Source organism: Odocoileus virginianus, chromosome 28, assembly GCF_023699985.2.
Source record: "Odocoileus virginianus isolate 20LAN1187 ecotype Illinois chromosome 28, Ovbor_1.2, whole genome shotgun sequence".
Classification (NCBI taxonomy): domain Eukaryota; kingdom Metazoa; phylum Chordata; class Mammalia; order Artiodactyla; family Cervidae; genus Odocoileus; species Odocoileus virginianus.
The window spans coordinates 1,477,331-1,495,718 of record NC_069701.1 but is presented as its reverse complement, the minus strand read 5'-3'; the positions used below and the strand labels follow the sequence as shown (position 1 = coordinate 1,495,718).

General features: G+C 47.9%; 1 protein-coding gene across 2 annotated transcripts in view; it reads left to right on the top strand.

The window, feature by feature from the left end:
* Positions 1-18,388, top strand: part of FAT3 (FAT atypical cadherin 3) — a 767,497-nt gene that overhangs the window by 687,210 nt on the left and 61,899 nt on the right. For both annotated transcript variants that reach the window (XM_070457139.1, XM_070457138.1), the window contains exons 14-17: positions 8,701-9,090; positions 12,774-12,988; positions 14,139-14,276; positions 15,491-15,634. In XM_070457139.1, coding sequence (XP_070313240.1) covers positions 8,701-9,090; positions 12,774-12,988; positions 14,139-14,276; positions 15,491-15,634 — 887 coding nt within the window. The remainder of the gene's footprint in view (positions 1-8,700; positions 9,091-12,773; positions 12,989-14,138; positions 14,277-15,490; positions 15,635-18,388) is intronic.

Below are 18,388 nucleotides of genomic sequence, written 5' to 3'. Positions count from 1 at the left end.
TAAAGACCAGATTAAAAAAAATCTCAGCAATGTTGCTGTGTTGACTGCTCTGGTCATTTGGTTTTGGTGCTGATTCTAACACCTTTAACATCTCAACTATCAAGCTGAGTTATTCTGACACAAGGTGAGATCCTTGGAGATGATCCTGGAAGTGGACGTTATTTCTCACTGAGATGTAAAAGCCTTGCTGTAAAGTATACTTGTGAACTCTCAACACGTAACTAAATGGCATGAATCTGCTGTGTTAAGTTTTCATCCCATTCAGAAGATTTCAGTAGCTCGTCATCATCAGGTTTAATATGGACTTTTCCTTTGCTTACTCTGCCCAGTGATGCCAAGGTCCAGCAATTTAATGGCCAGTTCGAGGAGAGGATGAGCCCCTTGAAAACAGAAATGAAACCAACACCAATTAATCTCATTTGCAAATAAAAAATAGTGCTGGAAGATCATTTTAGATCTCAATGGACCTAGGTTCTATCATTTTAAAAATGAAAACACCTGAGACCCAAAAAGGTTAAGCTACAACAAGTGTACTTGGGTTACAAGCAAGGTCTCCTGTCTTTCAGGATTGGACCACATTGCTCTCATTTTAAACCTTGACTTATATATAGAGTCCCTTTGTTTATTGTTTAGTCACTAAGTCGTATACCACTCATGTGACCCCATGGACTCCATGCAGCCTGCCAGGTTTCTCTGTCCATGGAATTTTCCAGGCAAGAATAGTGGAGTGGGTTGCCATTTCCTTCTCCATACAATCCATGCCCCCCATCCAAATAATCCATTTCCATTTGGCCCAAATGAGAGGAACCTAGCCTCCACTTAGAAACCTTCAAAGGAAGTGAATATAGAAGCCCTTGGCCACCCACCCACCCCAGGATTTCACAGCCTTCCCTCCTGGGAACTTGTATATGCCATTTCTTTCCTCCCACCCCACTCCACAAAATGCCACTACCTATTACTTCCTCGAACAGATTGGGATTTTAGTCATTCTCTTTTTACTTGATTTTCATCCTCTGAAGGCCTGCCTGCTCCATTTGCCACAGTTAACATGCAGAAACTTCACATGCAATGAAAATCATCCTTGGTAGTCTGGCATTTCAGCATCTTAAGAAGCTAAATAGCTCCATCCTCATTAAATTAGGTGCAAATTGGAGAAGAGAATTACGTACTGAAAAACACAGATGCAAAATGATGGGTTAATGTTATACCTTAATATAACATGTCGTGACATGCAGTGAGAGCATGAGGCCAATTAGCAAGCGAGTCTTCTGCTCGGGTTCAGATTTTCTGCCAGGTACTTAGGGAAAGGATCGAGATTTGAAGGATGGCATTTATCAAACGCCCTTGGATAGAAAGTTTCCATTTTAGTGACAGGACCTGCATTCATTTAACAGAGGCCACCCCCATCGCATTGTAATACAGCAGAGACCCAAGGGCTCCACCGAAATTATCGCCTGCACGTTGGCATTTATGCATCTGACTTCATTGCTAGAAACTACTGAAATCTGTTTCAATTGTGTCCAAATTAGAGTTTTAATCCATTCCAAAGATATACCCTGCTCTTTTCTCCAGTTACCAGGTCATAAGTGACACCTCTGAGCAGGTCTGTGGCTTGGGCGCCCTACCCTGCCATTTCTAGTGCTGCTTTCACGTCAGTCTGGCACAGAGACGAGAGGTCAACCATAAATCTCGCTGCTCCTCCTGGGGTGCATACCCAGGATACTGTCAGAAACAGTGTATGGGGCGGGGACTGGGGTCAGCAACGTGTCAGGGAGGGGATGGTTTTCTGCTGTGCTAAAGCAGAAAAACCCTGTCACCAAGTTTTAAATTAACAGAACCTGCCCGAAGGGGAGCTGTGGTCTTCGCGTCGCTGATTGATGTCAGCCTGGTAAACGCAGGGGTCCCGCCACAGGGCTGGACGCTCGGAGAACACCGCCTCTCCTGCATGGGTGTCTGTGCAGAGCCGAAGGCTGGGAGAGAAATCTGCAGGCTGGGAACACGGGAGTATTTTTAGATCTCAGCTCTCGGTCCCAGTGAAGGACACACAGGCAGCCATGAGAAGCACCTCGCCTTCCGGTCTTGCTGCCGCAGAGAGCACCAGTGCGCAAACCCAGCCCTGCCTCTCGGAGCTCAGCGGGTCGGAGCATGCTGGCTTTCAGAACAGAGTCAGAAGTTGCTTTCTTTCTGCGTGGTCTTCAAGCCTGAAGAGGAAGCTTATCCAGAAGCAGATCTCCTGGAAAGAGGACTTTGTCCCTCGTGCTTACCTAAAAATGCCTGCGGTAGCGGGCGGATCGCTCAGCCCTCAGCTTGTGCATCAGGGAAGGGGGTGATCTTGTCCGCCAATGAGATGAAAGTTCCTGTGTGAATATCCTGCCACGCCTTATTGTTGGTGACAGTGGTGTTCCATATGCTGGCGGGGAGTCAAATTCCCAGGGAATGTGTGATTTGAAAGCCCATGCGGTATATTTGGGCTTCCCTCGTGGCTCAGTTGGTAAAGAAATCTACCCATAATGCAGGAAACCCAGGTTTGATTCCTGGGAGGGGAAGATCCCCTGGAGAAAGAAATGGCAACCCACTGCAGTATTCTTGGTCTTCCCTCGTGGCACAGACAGTCAAGAATCTGCCTGCAATTCGGGAGACCTGGGTTCTATCCCTGGGTCAGAAAGATCCCCTGGAGAAGAGAATGACAACCCATTCCAGTATTCTTCCCTGGAAAATCCCCTGGACAGTGCAGAGTGGTGGGCTACAGTCCACAAGTTTGTGCAAAGTCGGGCACAACTAAGCAACTAACAAGGAAGGAAGTGGTATGTTTATGTCAATCGCTGGTGTGTTTCCATAAATGCATCTTTGCACCCTTTGAGAGGTGTCCCAAGGCTATCAGATCGGTCAGGGCAGCTTCCAGGACACACAGTCACTCAGACCTCAGGCAGGGTTACTGTCTTTCAGAGGCAAGCTTGATCACCTCTGCAGTCCTCCCCCCCAGGAATTTATGATGGACAATTTAGTCTTGCAGCCACTTCTAAAAATAGCCAGGAAGCATCCCTAAACCTCTGCTTTGGGGCCTTATTTCAAGGGGCAGCAAGGAAAGAGGAAAGACTTCTTGTTTTCAATCCCAGCATCAATAAAATCAGAGGTTGGTGTTTATATATCACAGGGTGATGGTTTTGAAAGAGAAATAAAAGTAAATGATGAAACTTCAGGAAAAATAGGCTCTTTGGAATGGAACCAAAAGCAGACTCTCAATGTTGACCTTTTGGTTAAAGCCACATAATGCAGTTTATGTCATTCCCTCCAGATATGTGATTTTATTGGTTTGCTGGGAATTTTGGCTTAAGGGAAATTGTACATTGAGGGAATAAAGTGTTTAACTCTTATTAATGCCAAAGGCCTGTCCCCATGGTGAGATGCTATAATAGAAGACAGCATGTACGTAGGTGCTCCCTCTAAGAGCTTATACTCTAAGGATCTGTGATTCACAAAACACATTTTCAGGTAGCTGTCATACTGTCTTCATTAAGAGCATTTAGGACAACATGATGCCTTTCCACCCATGAAGTTTTTCTATTTTGCTTATAAACTATGACCCCTAGTGACTTGGAGGCTTATAATAAACCATTTTGAAGTGCTGAGATCCTAGGATAAAAATATTTTAATCAATCTTCAGAACTGAAAGTCGATCCAATCATCATTCACTGATTTGTTGGTTGTTAATGGACATTTCCTGATTTGTATGTTTTAGGTTTAGTATATACTAAGGCAAAATGACATTTTGATAACGAAGTGCATTTCTTTGAGTCATAGAACAGGAAACCACTCTCTGACGAAATCTCTCCCTTCTTTGATGGGATGCTCTAGGCTTACTGGCCATTGGATTTCTTTTTTTTTCTTTATATTCCCTTATGACCACATCCATTTATGTCTCTGCTGGCTCTCTGAATGCTGATGACCTTTTAAAATATAACTGCAGTTTGGACCTCTCCTCTGATCTCCAGCTTCCTGCACAAACTTTCTACTTGAATCTCCACTTAAATATAAAATGCCCATCTCACACTCAGTCTATCCCAATGGGGCCCATGATCTTTTGATCAGATTTTAGTCCTCCTGCAGTCCTCTTCATGGCATGTGTGTGTGCTAAGTCACTTCAGTTGTGTCCAACTCTGCAATCCTGTAGACTGTAGCCCGCCAGGCTCCTCTGTCCATAGGATTCTCCAGGTGAGAACACTGGAGTGGGTTACCATTTCCTCCTCCAGGGGAATCTTTCCAACCCAGGGATCATACCCAAGTCTCTCACATCTCTGAATTGGCAAGTGGATTCTTTACCACTGGTGCCACCTGGGAAGCCCTTCATGGCAGCTGATGAAAGCTCCATCTTTTCAGTGGCTCAGACCAAAACCCAAGAGTCATTCTGGGATCTTCTCTGACATTTACATCCATGCCTTGCCAGCTCCATGATGAGAAGGCCATCTATTCTCCCCAGCTCCGAATTCTGAATTCATTTGCACCCCTCACTTCTCACTGCTGCATTTTCAGAGGACACCTGGAACCTGACTGCCTCTCGCCCCCAGGTCTCTGCTTTCTGTCTTTTTGCTTGTTTCTACATTTTATTGGGGCATAGTTGCTTCACAAGGTTGTACTATTTAATAATTAATATTAATACCTTCTACTCTTCAGCAAAGTGAATCAGCTATATATATACATACATCCCCTCTTTTTTGGATTTCCTTCCCATGGTTACCGCAGAGCACCGAGTAGGGTTCCCCAAGCTATCCAGTAGGTTCTCGTTAGTTATCTGTTTTGTGCATAGCATCAACAGTGTGTGTATGTACATCTTAGTCCCAATTTATTCCCCACCACACTCCCACTTATCCCCTTAGCATCCATACGTTTGTTTTCTATGTCTGCATCTCTGTTTCTCTATTGCAGATAAGATCACCTGTACCATATTTCTGGATGCCACATGTATGCATTAACACGCAATATTTGTTTCTCTCTTTCTGACTCACTTCACTCTGTATGACAGACTCTAGGTCCACCCACACCCCTACAGATGACCGACTTCATTCCTTTTCTGGCTGAGCAATATTCCATCGTATACATGCGTGGTGCCTGTTTCACCCATTTCTCTCTTGATGCCCATTTCGGTCGCCTGTGTGTCCTGGCTGTTGTACACAGCGCAGCTCTGGACCCTGGGAGGCCTGAGTCTCTTCTGTCTCCTGTCTTGCTCTTCTGTTCACCACCAGCCGCCTGAGCGCCTGTGAATGTCTGCGTCACATCACGTGCCCCCTCCTCAGCGCCTCCAGGCCTCCCACCTCACAGCCAGGTGAAATCTGCCCCACACTGTCAGCGCCCTGCTCCCGCCTCCCGCGTCTCTGTCCTCCCGCCTCTCCCTCCCCCCGCGTCTCCCTCCTCCTCCCTCATCCACCTCCTCCTCCCTCGTCTCCCTCCCACCGCGTCTCCATCCTCCCGCATCCCCCTCCTCCAGCCTCTCTCTCCTCCCGTGTCCCCTCCCGCATCTCTCTCCTCCCGTGTCCCCCTCCTCCCACCTCTCTCTCTTCCCGCATCTCTCTCCTCCCACCTCCCCCTCCTCCCTCGTCCCCCTCCTCCCGCCTCTCTCTCCTCCCGTGTCCCCCTCCTCCCACGTCCCCCTCCTCCCGTGTCCCCCTCCTCCCGCCTCCCCCTCCTCCCACGTCCCCCTCCTCCCACCTCTCTCTCCTCCCACATCCCCCTCCTCCCGTGTCCCCCTCCTCCCGTGTCCCCCTCCTCCCACCTCTCTCTCCTCCCGCATCTCTCTCCTCCCACGTCCCCCTCCTCCCACCTCTCTCTCCTCCCGCATCTCTCTCCTCCTGTGTCCCCCTCCTCCCACCTCTCTCTCCTCCCACATCTCTCTCCTCCCGTGTCCCCCTCCTCCCACCTCTCTCTCCTCCCGCATCTCTCTCCTCCTGTGTCCCCCTCCTCCCACGTCCCCCTCCTCCCACCTCTCTCTCCTCCCGCATCTCTCTCCTCCCACGTCCCCCTCCTCCCACGTCCCCCTCCTCCCACGTCCCCCTCCTCCCACGTCCCCCTCCTCCCGCCTCTCTCTCCTCCCGCCTCTCTCTCCTCCCACGTCCCCCTCCTCCCACCTCTCTCTCCTCCCGCCTCTCTCTCCTCCCACGTCCCCCTCCTCCCACCTCTCTCTCCTCCCGCATCTCTCTCCTCCCACGTCCCCCTCCTCCCACCTCTCTCTCCTCCCGCATCTCTCTCCTCCCGTGTCCCCCTCCTCCCACCTCTCTCTCCTCCCGCATCTCTCTCCTCCCTCGTCCCCCTCCTCCCGCCTCTCTCTCCTCCCGTGTCCCCCTCCTCCCGTGTCTCCCTCCTCCCACCTCTCTCTCCTCCCGCATCTCTCTCCTCCCACGTCCCCCTCCTCCCACGTCCCCCTCCTCCCGCCTCTCTCTCCTCCCGCCTCTCTCTCCTCCCGCATCTCTCTCCTCCCACGTCCCCCTCCTCCCACGTCCCCCTCCTCCCACGTCCCCCTCCTCCCACCTCTCTCTCCTCCCGCATCTCTCTCCTCCTGTGTCCCCCTCCTCCCGTGTCCCCCTCCTCCCGTGTCCCCCTCCTCCCACCTCTCTCTCCTCCCGCATCTCTCTCCTCCCACGTCCCCCTCCTCCCACGTCCCCCTCCTCCCTCGTCCCCCTCCTCCCACCTCTCTCTCCTCCCGCATCTCTCTCCTCCTGTGTCCCCCTCCTCCCACGTCCCCCTCCTCCCGTGTCCCCCTCCTCCCACCTCTCTCTCTTCCCGCATCTCTCTCCTCCTGTGTCCCCCTCCTCCCGTGTCCCCCTCCTCCCACCTCTCTCTCCTCCCGCATCTCTCTCCTCCCACGTCCCCCTCCTCCCACCTCCCGCTCCTCCCGGGTCCCCCTCCTCCCGCCTCTCTCTCCTCCCGCCTCTCTCTCCTCCCACGTCCCCCTCCTCCCACCTCTCTCTCCTCCCGCCTCTCTCTCCTCCCTCATCCCCCTCCTCCTGCCTCTCTCTCCTCCCGCATCTCTCTCCTCCCTCGTCCCCCTCCTCCCGCCTCTCTCTCCTCCCGTGTCCCCCTCCTCCCACGTCCCCCTCCTCCCACCTCTCTCTCCTCCCACATCTCTCTCCTCCTGTGTCCCCCTCCTCCCGTGTCCCCCTCCTCCCGTGTCCCCCTCCTCCCACCTCTCTCTCCTCCCACATCTCTCTCCTCCCACGTCCCCCTCCTCCCACGTCCCCCTCCTCCCACGTCCCCCTCCTCCCACGTCCCCCTCCTCCCACCTCTCTCTCCTCCCGCCTCTCTCTCCTCCCACGTCCCCCTCCTCCCACCTCTCTCTCCTCCCGCATCTCTCTCCTCCCTCGTCCCCCTCCTCCCGCCTCTCTCTCCTCCTGTGTCCCCCTCCTCCCGCCTCCCCCTCCTCCCGTGTCCCCCTCCTCCCACCTCTCTCTCCTCCCGCATCTCTCTCCTCCTCTGTCCCCCTCCTCCCACGTCCCCCTCCTCCCACGTCCCCCTCCTCCCACCTCTCTCTCCTCCCGCATCTCTCTCCTCCCTCGTCCCCCTCCTCCCGCCTCTCTCTCCCTCCGCGTGTCTCTTCTCAGCTCAAGTTACGCCGATCTGCTACCGCATCTCCTCGGTCACACCAGCCTGACTCACGCACGCCCCTGCTCCCGGGGGTCCCCACCTGTCATCTGCTTCCCCAGATGACTGCGCTGCCCCCTCATCTTCTCCTTCGCATCTTCACTCAAGTGCAAACTTCCCACGGCTGTATTGGAATAACTACCCACTTCCCTCCAGCTCCCAAGCTCCCTCTCCCCCCAGTACTCATGACCCCCCACTCACGGCTTCATTTTTCTCCCTTTTCTTCCCTCACATACCGCGTATTTTACTGATTCATTGTTCTTGTTTATGTCTTATTTACACTCACCAGAATGTAGTATTTTCCTTTGTGAAATGTTAGACCCTTATCCATTATGGGACTCTCTAGCCCCTAGAATAGTGTCTGATAGATTCTATATAAAAGTGTGTCAAAGTAATTAATTCATTAATTTATACTTCTCTTTCTGCTGGCACATCTTGACCCTATACTTATTGGTATCTTAGAGATTTTTTTTAAATTCATGGGATTTAATGTATTAATGTCTTAATATAGTAAGAAGATTCAACTATTTCTTTCTTTTTTTTTTTTTTTTAGGCTCCTGGTTTGTTTATTAGGAGATATGTGGTAAACCTCCGTAGAATAGTTCCAGATGGGGATTATAAATACATAAAGAAATTGGTCGAGGGTTTGAATAATTATAGCCTATATATTCTTTCCTCTTTCCAAATCATTTTCATCTTATTTGGCATAGGCAGGTAAGAAAGATTGTGACTTCTGCAAACCACATGAGCCAAAAGAATTGAGTCCGTCTCTCTAACATGATCAAGACAGCTAGTCAGTTATTTGAAAACATGAAAGACTTATATCAGCATGACGCATGCAAGGCATTCTGCTTCAGATCCAGCTCTTTCTGATATTCGTGGCCAATAGTTTGCATTTCTTTACCGTTTGGTCTGGTTGTATCTATTTTACAAACTGAAGTTGTAGGACCGCAGCTGTAGGGACCGTCCTACAGTCCCTGTGCTCCTTTGCGTGGCCCTTAGACCGCAGAGCCGTCCTCTGCGGAGAGCGCCCGGCTGTGCCCCTTTCCATGCCCACCCTGTCTCCCGCAGGCATCAACAGGAAGGTTGTGTACTCCCTGGCCGACTCGGCCGACGGGTTCTTCTCCGTGGACAGCTCGTCCGGCATCATCGTCCTGGAGCACCCGCTGGACCGAGAGCAGCAGTCTTCCTACACCCTCAGCGTGCGGGCCACCGACCAGAGCCCGGGCCGGGTGCTGTCCTCTCTGGCCACCGTCAGCATCACCGTCCTGGATGTCAACGACAACCCCCCTGTGTTCGAGAGGAGGGACTATCTGGTGTCAGTGCCCGAGGACACCTCCCCTGGCACCCAAGTCCTTGCCGTCTTTGCCACCAGCAAAGATATAGGCACAAATGCTGAGATTACGTATCTCATCCGATCTGGAAATGAGCAGGGGAAATTTAGGATCAATCCAAAGACAGGTGAGTAAACAGCAACCTACTTAGAATGCAAGGCTTTGCCATACCCTGCTTCTCCTCCTAGCCTTCTAATCAATCGCCCTTCTTGGTGGACCAACAAATCTCCTGGCAGGACCTACACCCAGACTCCAGAGTGCCCTCTGATGCTCTGTTCTAAGGATGAAGTGAAGTTGCTCAGTCATGTCTGACTCTTTGTAACCCCCTGAACTATAGCCTGTCAGGCTCCTCTGTCCATGGGATTCTCCAGGCAGGAATACTGGAGTGGGTTGCCATTTCCCTCTCCAGGGGCTAGAATCAAATACACTGGCCATTCTAGCTGGCTAGATGCTGAGTTGAGAACGTCTTAAGGTGACCATGTCGATCACTGTTTAACATCTGCCTTGGGAAGTGACCAGAGACCCACAGCCTGAGTGCGGACAGGCGAAAGTGGAGGCGAATCTCTAGGAGCACTTCACACAGAGAGACATAGAGCCCAAGTTAAAACAAAACAGCAAGCCAACAGAAAAGAGAGATAGCCAAAGAAACCCTTAGGCTCCATCTGCAAATACTATCTCCCCGTCTTGAACCACACTACTCCTCCTGAGCTTTCCTATCTGAAAAATCCTAGAGTAAACCTAGGGGGCAAGGATTTGCCCCATGAGCCCACAGCATGGAGCTGAAATTTGGCAGGGGGCATCCTTAGAAATTCCCTCATGGATCAGCCAGTAAGGAGTCTGCCTGCAATGCAGGAGACCCGGGTTTGATTCCTGGGTACAACCCACTCCAGTATTCTTGCCTGGAACATCCCATGAATGGAGGAGGCTGGTCCATGGGGTCACAAAAAGTTGAATATGACTGAGCACCTAACATGTTCACTTTCACTCCTCCTGGCCAGAACACTTCCATTTCTCACCACACCCTTCTCAAACTCGGGATATGATGCGGCATCACCTGGGGAAAAGATGTCTAGAGAGAAACCAAGAGAACAAAAATAGAACCCCAGGGCTTTCTTTTCCTGAGGGAGTTAATAAGCATTCAGGCTACTTTGTGTAAATGAAGATGGTAATTCAGAAAAAAATTTGGCTGATCTTTGAAAAGTAAACATCCTTATATTTTCATAATGTTTATATTAATGCTCTCCAAGCTCTTTCATGGCTATTCTCATTTGTTTACCTCTCCCCCGTGAATGAGCAAGGCAGTTCCTTATTCACAGATGAGAAAGATGAGTCTCTGACACCTTCTGGCCATTGGACATAATTCCCTTGTCACTCAAGGAATATGCGCTTCTTGAGCCAGAGGATAAAGAAGGTCCATTTTCTGTTGGATAATCCAGTAAATATGAACAAGAAACTATCATAATTAGCACTGTCATCTGACATGGTAAATATGCCAGACTCCTGTTATTTACCTATTCCTACTGGTTATCTCCCCCATCTTCCATATGAGAAAATCAGCTTCAGGGAGGTTAAATAATTCCTCCAGTGAGAGTAAGTGGGGATGGGAGTGGGGAATCCAGGATTTGAATTCAGATCTTCCTGACTCTGGGATACATTCTCTAACCTCTATAACACAGCTATGCTGTGAGGGTGAAAAAACTGGAGGAGATATAGTCCCCGCCCTTAGAATGGGAGAGTGAAAACTAATGAAAGGATTGCAGTAGCTGCTTCTCCCAGCAGTAACCCTGTTTATTAAGGTCATTACTTCAAATTAAAATGTATGGGGATTTTCCTCATTTAAATATGTGTTAGCCTCAGCTTGTCTAGTTATGGCCATTGTATATGAATACCATGAGGAAGTGGTTAAGTACTGTTTAAATATGGCTCTGGATAATGAGACTGGGATATAAAATAAAGCTCTAGAAGTGGTAATTGCTAAGAAAACTTAATTATGGTGAGAAAGAGGCCCTTGTTATGCGTATGACTTCTGCTTCTCACCTTAAGTATAGGGCAGCTTTAGCTCCTAGAGAAGTTGCCTGTCTTGAAAGGGAATAGACATAATGTACTCACCTTGATCTCAGTAACTGTTTTCCAGGTGAAAGTGTTAGTTGTTAAGCTGTGTCCGACTCTGCAACCCCATGGACTATAGCCCACCAAGCTCCTCTGTCCATGGGATTCTCCAAGCGAGAATACTGGAGAGGGTTGCCATTTCCTTCTCCAAAGGATCTTCCCTACCCAGGGGTCAAACCCGGGTCTCCCGCAATGCAGGCAGATTCTTTACCATCTGAGTCACCAGGGAAATGCCCTTGAGAACTTTCCTGCAAATGGCACAGTGATCAACTACCAACTGCAGAACTCAGGACTGGGTTGCCCACCAGAAAGGACTAGGATGGGTGGGAAAGAGAACTCAGGGAGCCCATTGTGGGGGTGTACCCAGCTAGCTGCTTTTACCTGTTTTATCTGCTTAAATAACTCTGTACCATGAGTGTTGGGCTTCCCTGATAGCTCAGTTGGTAAAGAATCCACCTGCAGTGCAGAGACCCTGGCTCGATTCCTGGGTCGGGAAGATCCACTGGAGAAGGGATAGGCTACCCACTCCAGTATTCTTGGGCTTCCCCTGTGGCTCAGCTGGTAAAGAATCTGCCTCCAATGCAGGAGACCTGGGTTGGGAAGATACCCTGGAGAAGGGAAAGGCTACCCACTCCAGTATTCTTGGGCTTCCCCTGTGGCTCAGCTGGTAAAGAATCTGCCTGCAATGCGGGAGACCTGGGTTGGGAAGATACCCTGGAGAAAGGAAAGGCTACCCACTCCAGTATTCTGGCCTGGAGAATTCCATGGACTGTATGGACCACAGGGTCACAAAGAGTCAGACACGACTGAGCCACTTTCACTTTCACTTTCATGAGTGTTAGCTCTTCTCTGTAGTTGTGGGCACTAAACTCACCCTTCTTTTGGTTACAGATTCCCAAGTGTTTCCTTCTCCAGAGTGTTACAGTATCCTCAACTTTCTTTGTCCTCTTTGTGTCCTAAAAGTTTTAGATAAGCACATTGTAAGTAGGCAGGGCACCTTAGTGGGTAATTCAATATAAGACTTAGGTAAAGTTCACAAGTATATACTAACTGGTCTTTCCCAGGTGGTGCTACTGGTAAAGAACCTGTCTATGAATGTGGGAGACATAGAAACACGGGTTCAGTCCCTGGGTGGGGAAGATCCCCTGGAGGAGGAAATGGCAACCCACTTCAGTATTCTTTCCTGGAGAATCCCATGGACAGAGGAGCCTGGTGGGCTACAGTCCATAGTGTCATAAAGAGTGGGTCACGACAGAAGTGACTTAGCATGCACACACCTACACTAACTGATGAGAGTTGAGGTCATAGAATCACATCAGTGCGTCTTGGCTCAGTCTCAGTCTGCCTGGGTCTTCTGGAGGAATCCTAGGGAGACATTTCTGGGGGCCGCTTGCTCCCGCCCCTCTTCCCATAGGGTAAATAATGCCAGAGATTTTCAGGCTGCTTGAGGGGCTCTGACACTGTTGCAGAAATACACAAAGACTCAATTTCTTCAGTGTTGTGTCTGGTGGGTAGCTGTGTTTAACTGACAGCGTTAATCAGACTCTGGGGTGCTTTCAGCAGGCATTAAGTAAACAAACTTCTGAATATCTCAGAGTCTTGGCTGGAGACGATGTCACAGATATTACCATGATTGTGGAGCTGCTGACCAGAGTGGTTTTTTTCCTAATCAAATCTAAAACTCCCCATTTTTCTTCAAAGGGGGTATTTCTGTATCTGAGGCCCTGGACTATGAATTGTGCAGAAAGTTTTACCTAGTGGTGGAAGCGAAAGATGGGGGGACGCCTGCCCTCAGCGCTGTGACCACTGTCGGCATCAACCTCACAGACGTGAATGACAACCCTCCCGAGTTCAGCCAGGACGTGTACAGCGCTGTCATAAGTGAAGACGCCTTGGTCGGGGACTCAGTCATTTTGGTAGGTGCCAGTGGGAGGTCTAGGTATCTGGGATGAATGATCCTCAAGAGAGTGAAAAAGTGAGCAAAGTCCATCTTGGATTCTCTTCACACTTTCTCCCTTCAGGCTCCCTTTGGTCCCCAAGAGCTCTACTCAGACACCACTTTTTCAGCTGCTCTTCCCCTGTTTTGTCTGTTACAGAGGGTCTGATAAGTTCATTTACAGCAAGGGGTAGGTGATCTTTAACCACTTTCCTCCTAGGAATGTATGTTTTTCAAGGAAACAAAAGAGACTGTGGAATTAATTCCTAATAGCTGCTATTAGTTTGTAACTTAGATGACAAGTCTAAGGACAGAAAACAATTATTTCCACCTCCCCCACACCAAACACACACACACACACGCACACACACGGTAGGCAGCTACAAACAGGATCAACCTTAAGATCAATTCGTCGCTCTTAGAGGAGCTCTTTCGGGAAGGAACTTTTTTCTAATAACAGTAAGAACATGTGTTAGGAGAACACAGGTTCTCTTAGATGTGAAAGTTACATCAGGAAACAAGGAGTCCTGCCCTCAGCATCCTCACCACCCCTAGGCTGGAGGGGTGCCTTCCTGGCTCCTGCAGCACCAGGCTGGGGGTATTCCTTCTTTACACATCCCAGGTAGACCCCCCAGGCCCTCTCTCCTGGGACCTGGAACTATATGAGACTATTTCCGTACACAAAAATGCCAAATCAGCAACGTGGAGCAGGAGGCAGTGGGTCTGCATGTTAGCCATGTGGGACAGGAACTTCTCTTGGACTTCCTTAGCATGGAAGTGCATAGGTTTACAAAAAGTCCAACTCACTGGCATAGATCATTGTTTTGCAGAATTGGGAAAGAATTACCGAAGTATCCCTATCAGTTAGTTTGGGGTCTGTCTTAACTGGCTTAAGGCCTCAGGGAAATCAGGCCTAACAAGCATCAGGCTGCATTCAGATGAAAAGGAAGAGAAATAAAGTAACAGTTCCAGTAATGGTGCTTTCCTTCTTAGGCTAACCCAAAATTTCTCCCCCTGGGGCCTGATTGCTGGCACTGGTGAGCAGTGCCCATTTGTATAGACCTGGACCCTAAGAATAAACCTTTTCTGGTCTCCCCGTCATGTCTTTGCTTTGTTTGTATCCTGTGAAGCTAATAGCAGAAGATGCAGACAGCCAGCCCAACGGACAGATTCGTTTTTCCATTGTGAGTGGAGATCGGGATAATGAATTTGCTGTGGATCCTGTCTTGGGACTTGTGAAAGTTAAGAAGAAATTGGACCGGGAACGGGTAAGCTAGTTCAGGCCTGCTCCCTTCCTATCCACAACCAAACCCCCCTTCACTGAAATCAGGCATGGATGCTTTAACTAGGAAGGTTCTCCATTCTGAATGGGCTTCCCAGGTGGCTCAGTGGTAAAGAATCCACCAGTCAATACAGGAGCCTGGATTGATTTTGATCCCTGAGTTGGGATGATCCCCTGGAGAAGGAAGTGGAAGCCCACTCCAGTATTCTTGCCTGGGAAATCCCATGGACAGAGGAGCCTGGAGGGCTACACAAGACACAGGACTGCTACAGTCCGTGGGGTGGCAAAAAGTCGGACACAGCTGAGCAAGTGAGCGTGCGAGCACTCTCCATTCTAAATAATGGGAGTAGATAGAAGTGGGCTGAAATGCAGCAGGAAATATTTGCATTAAAACCTTTGAAAGAACTTGCTGCCAATAGATGCTGATGGTTTCTTATTTAGGGAGGTTTAAAAGAAAAAGGAAAAGTGTATATTTCTGAATGGTTTGAATCTCTGTCCTTCCAAAGCAAGAAGGCAGAAAAGTACATTCAGCATTGGGATCCTGTTTTCCTGATTTCATGAGCAGCATTGGCCCTAAGTGAGCTGACACAAAAGGACTACCTGAAGGTATCTAGGTCAGAAAGAATGATCCAGAAGATTCCTCTGTCAAGGTGAAACCAAGTTTCTAAACATTGTCTTTTTTGACCAAAAATGTGTCTTCAAAGTGAAGTTAAAATATGGAAAAACATGCCATAGACATGATGCTTAGAAATAGAAAGATCTCACTGTGTGATAGAGCCCCATGAGATACTTCTGAAGTATCAGAACTGATACATGAGACAGATAAGTGGTGACAACTTGGCCTTTAAACAAAGGCCAAGAGCTGTGCTTCTAACCAAGGGTGATGTACCACCGGGGGACATCTGGCAGTATTTGGAGACTTTTTTTTTCTGACAAATGGTCAGAGGCAACATTGACTTCTAGTGGGTAGAGACCAGGGGTGCTGCTAAACATCCTACAATGCACAGATCACCCCCTGGCAACAAAGAATGACCTGGCTCCAAATGCCAGCTGGTGCCCAGGTAGAGAAACCTGGTCCAGAGACTCAGAGCAAAGACAGCTTGTCTTCAGCAGAGCATAGCAAGCCCACGGCACCTCTGTGTGGGCCCAGAAGGAAGCAGGCACTGTGATCTTTACTGTGGGCCCTTTGTGTTTTGACAGGTATCTGGATACTCTCTGCTCATCCAGGCAGTAGACAGCGGCATGCCTGCAATGTCCTCAACTGCCACTGTCAACATCGACATTTCTGATGTGAATGACAACAGCCCAGTCTTTACACCTGCTAACGCTACCGCTGTGATTCAGGTAAGCAAACCTGGCCTGCCAGGCGCCTGTGCTGTTGCACTCAGCCTCCCTCCTCTGCTGTGGTTTCCTTGTCATGGATTACTCTTATTTCTGCCTAATATCAACTCACCGCATCATTTCTTGTTCTTGTTTGGTCCCTAAGTCATGTCCAACTCTTTGCGACCCCATGGAGTGTAGCATGCCAGGCTTTCCTGTCCTTCACCATCTCCCAGAGTTTGCTCAAACTCATACGCATTGAGTCGGTGATGCCATCCGACCATCTCATCTTCTGTCTTCCCTTCTCCTCCTGCCTTCTCTCTTTCCCAGTAACAGCGTCTTTTCCAGAGAGTCAGCTCTTCACACCTGGTGGCCAAAGTATTGGAGTTTCAGCTTCAGCATCAGTCCTTCCAATGAATATTCAGGGTTGATATCTTTTAGCATTGACTGGTTTGATCTCCTTTCTGCCCAAGGAACTCTCAAGAGTTTCCTTCAGAGCCACAGTTTGAAAGCATCAATTCTCCAGCACTCAATCTTCTTTATAGTCCAATTCTCAGATCCACACATGACTACTGGAAAAACCATAGCTTTGACTATGCAAACCTTTATCAGCAGAGTGATTTTAGAGCCCAAGAAAATCAAGTCTCTCCCTGTTTCCATTGTTTCCCCATCTATTTGCCATGAAGTGATGGGACCAGATGCCATGATCTTAGGTTTCTTAATGTTGAGGGTTTTTTAAAATTAATTTATTTATTTTAATTGGAGGCTAATTACTTTACAATACTGTGGTGGTTTCTGCCATACATTTACATGAATCAGCCATGGGTGTACATGTGTTCCCCATCCTGAACCCCCTCCCATCTCCCTCCCCATCCCATCCCTCTGGGTCATCCCAGTGCACCAGCCCTGAGCACCCTGTCTTATGCATCGAACCTGGACTGGTGATTTATTTCACATATGATAATATGCATGTTTCAATGCCATTCTCCCAAATCATCCCAACCTGACCCTCTCCCACAGAGTCCAAAAGTCTGTTCAATACATCTGTGTCTCTTTTGCTATCTCACATATAGGGTCATTGTTACCATCTTTCTAAATTCTATACATATGCATTAATATACTGTATTGGTAGTTTTCTTTCTGACTTACTTCACTCTGTATAATAGGCTGCAGTTTCATCAACCTCATTAGAACTGATTCAAATTCATTCTTTTTAATAGCTGAGTAACATTCCATTGTGTATATGTACCACAGCTTTCTTATCTATTCATCTGCCAATGGACATCTAGGCTGCTTCCATGTCCTGGCTATTGTAAACAGTGCTGCAATGAACATTGGGGTACATGTGTCTCTTTCAATTCTGGTTTTCTCGGTGTGTATGCCCAGCATGGGATTGCTGGGTTGTATAGGAGTTCTATTTCCAGTTTTTTAAGGAATCTCCACACTGTTCTCCATAGTGGCTGTGCTAGTTTGTAAGAGGGTTCCCTTTTCTCCACACCCTCTCCAGCATTTATTGTTTGTAGACTTTTTGATAGCAGCCATTCTGACCAGCATGAGATGGTACCTCATTGTGGTTTTAATTTGCATTTCTCTGATAATGAGTGATGTTGAGCATCTTTTCCTGTATTTGTTAGCCATCTGTATGTCTTCTTTGGAGAAATGTCTGTTTAGTTCTTTGGCCCATTTTTTGATTGGATCATTTATTTTTCTGAAATTGAGCTGCATGAGCTGCTTGTATATTTTTGAGATTAATTCTTTGTCAGTTGCTTCATTTGCTATTATTTTCTCCCATTCTGAAGGCTGTCTGTTCACCTTGCTTATAGTTTCCTTTGTAGTGCAAAAGATTTTAAGTTTAATTAGGTCTCATTTGTTTATTTTTGCTTTTATTTCCATTACTCTGGGAGGTGGGGCATAGAGGATCTTTCTGTGATTTATGTCAGAGAGTATTCTGCCTATGTTTTCCTCTAGGAGTTTTATAATTTCTGCTCTTACATTTAGGTCTTTAAACCATTTTGAGTTTATCTTTGTGAATGGTGTTAGAAAGTGTTCTAGTTTCATTCTTTTACATGTGGCTGAACAGTTTTCCCAGCACCATTTATTGAATAGGATGTCTGTGCCCCATTGTATATTCTTGCCTGCTTTGTCAAAAATAAGGTACCCATAGGTCCATGGGTTCATTTCTGGGCTTTCTGTTTTGTTCCATTGGTCTATGTTTCTGTCTTTGTGCCAGTACCATACTGTCTTAATAACTGCTGCTCTGTAGTGTAGTCTGAAGTCATAGGTTGATTCCTCCAGTTCCATTCTTATTTCTCAAGATTGCTTTGGCTATTCAAGGTATATTTTTGTATTTCCATACAAATTGTGAAATTATTTGTTCTAGTTCTCTGAAAAATACCGTTGGTAGCTTGATAGTGATTGCATTGAATCTATAGATTGCTTTGGGTAGTATATTCATTTTCACTCTATTGATTCTTCCAATCCATGAACATGGTATATTTCTCCATCTATTTGTGTCATCTTTGATTTCTTTCATCAGTGTTTTATAGTTTTCTATATATAGATCTTTTGTTTCTTTAGGTAGATTTATTCCTAAGTATTTTATTCTTTTTGTTGCAATGGTGAATGGAATTGTTTCCTCAATTTCTCTTTCTGTTTTCTCATTGTTACTGTATAGAAATGCAAGAGATTTCTGTGTGTTGATTTTATATCCTGCAACTTTACTATATTCATTGATTAGCTCTAGTAATTTTCTGGTGGTGTCTTTAGGGTTTTCTATGT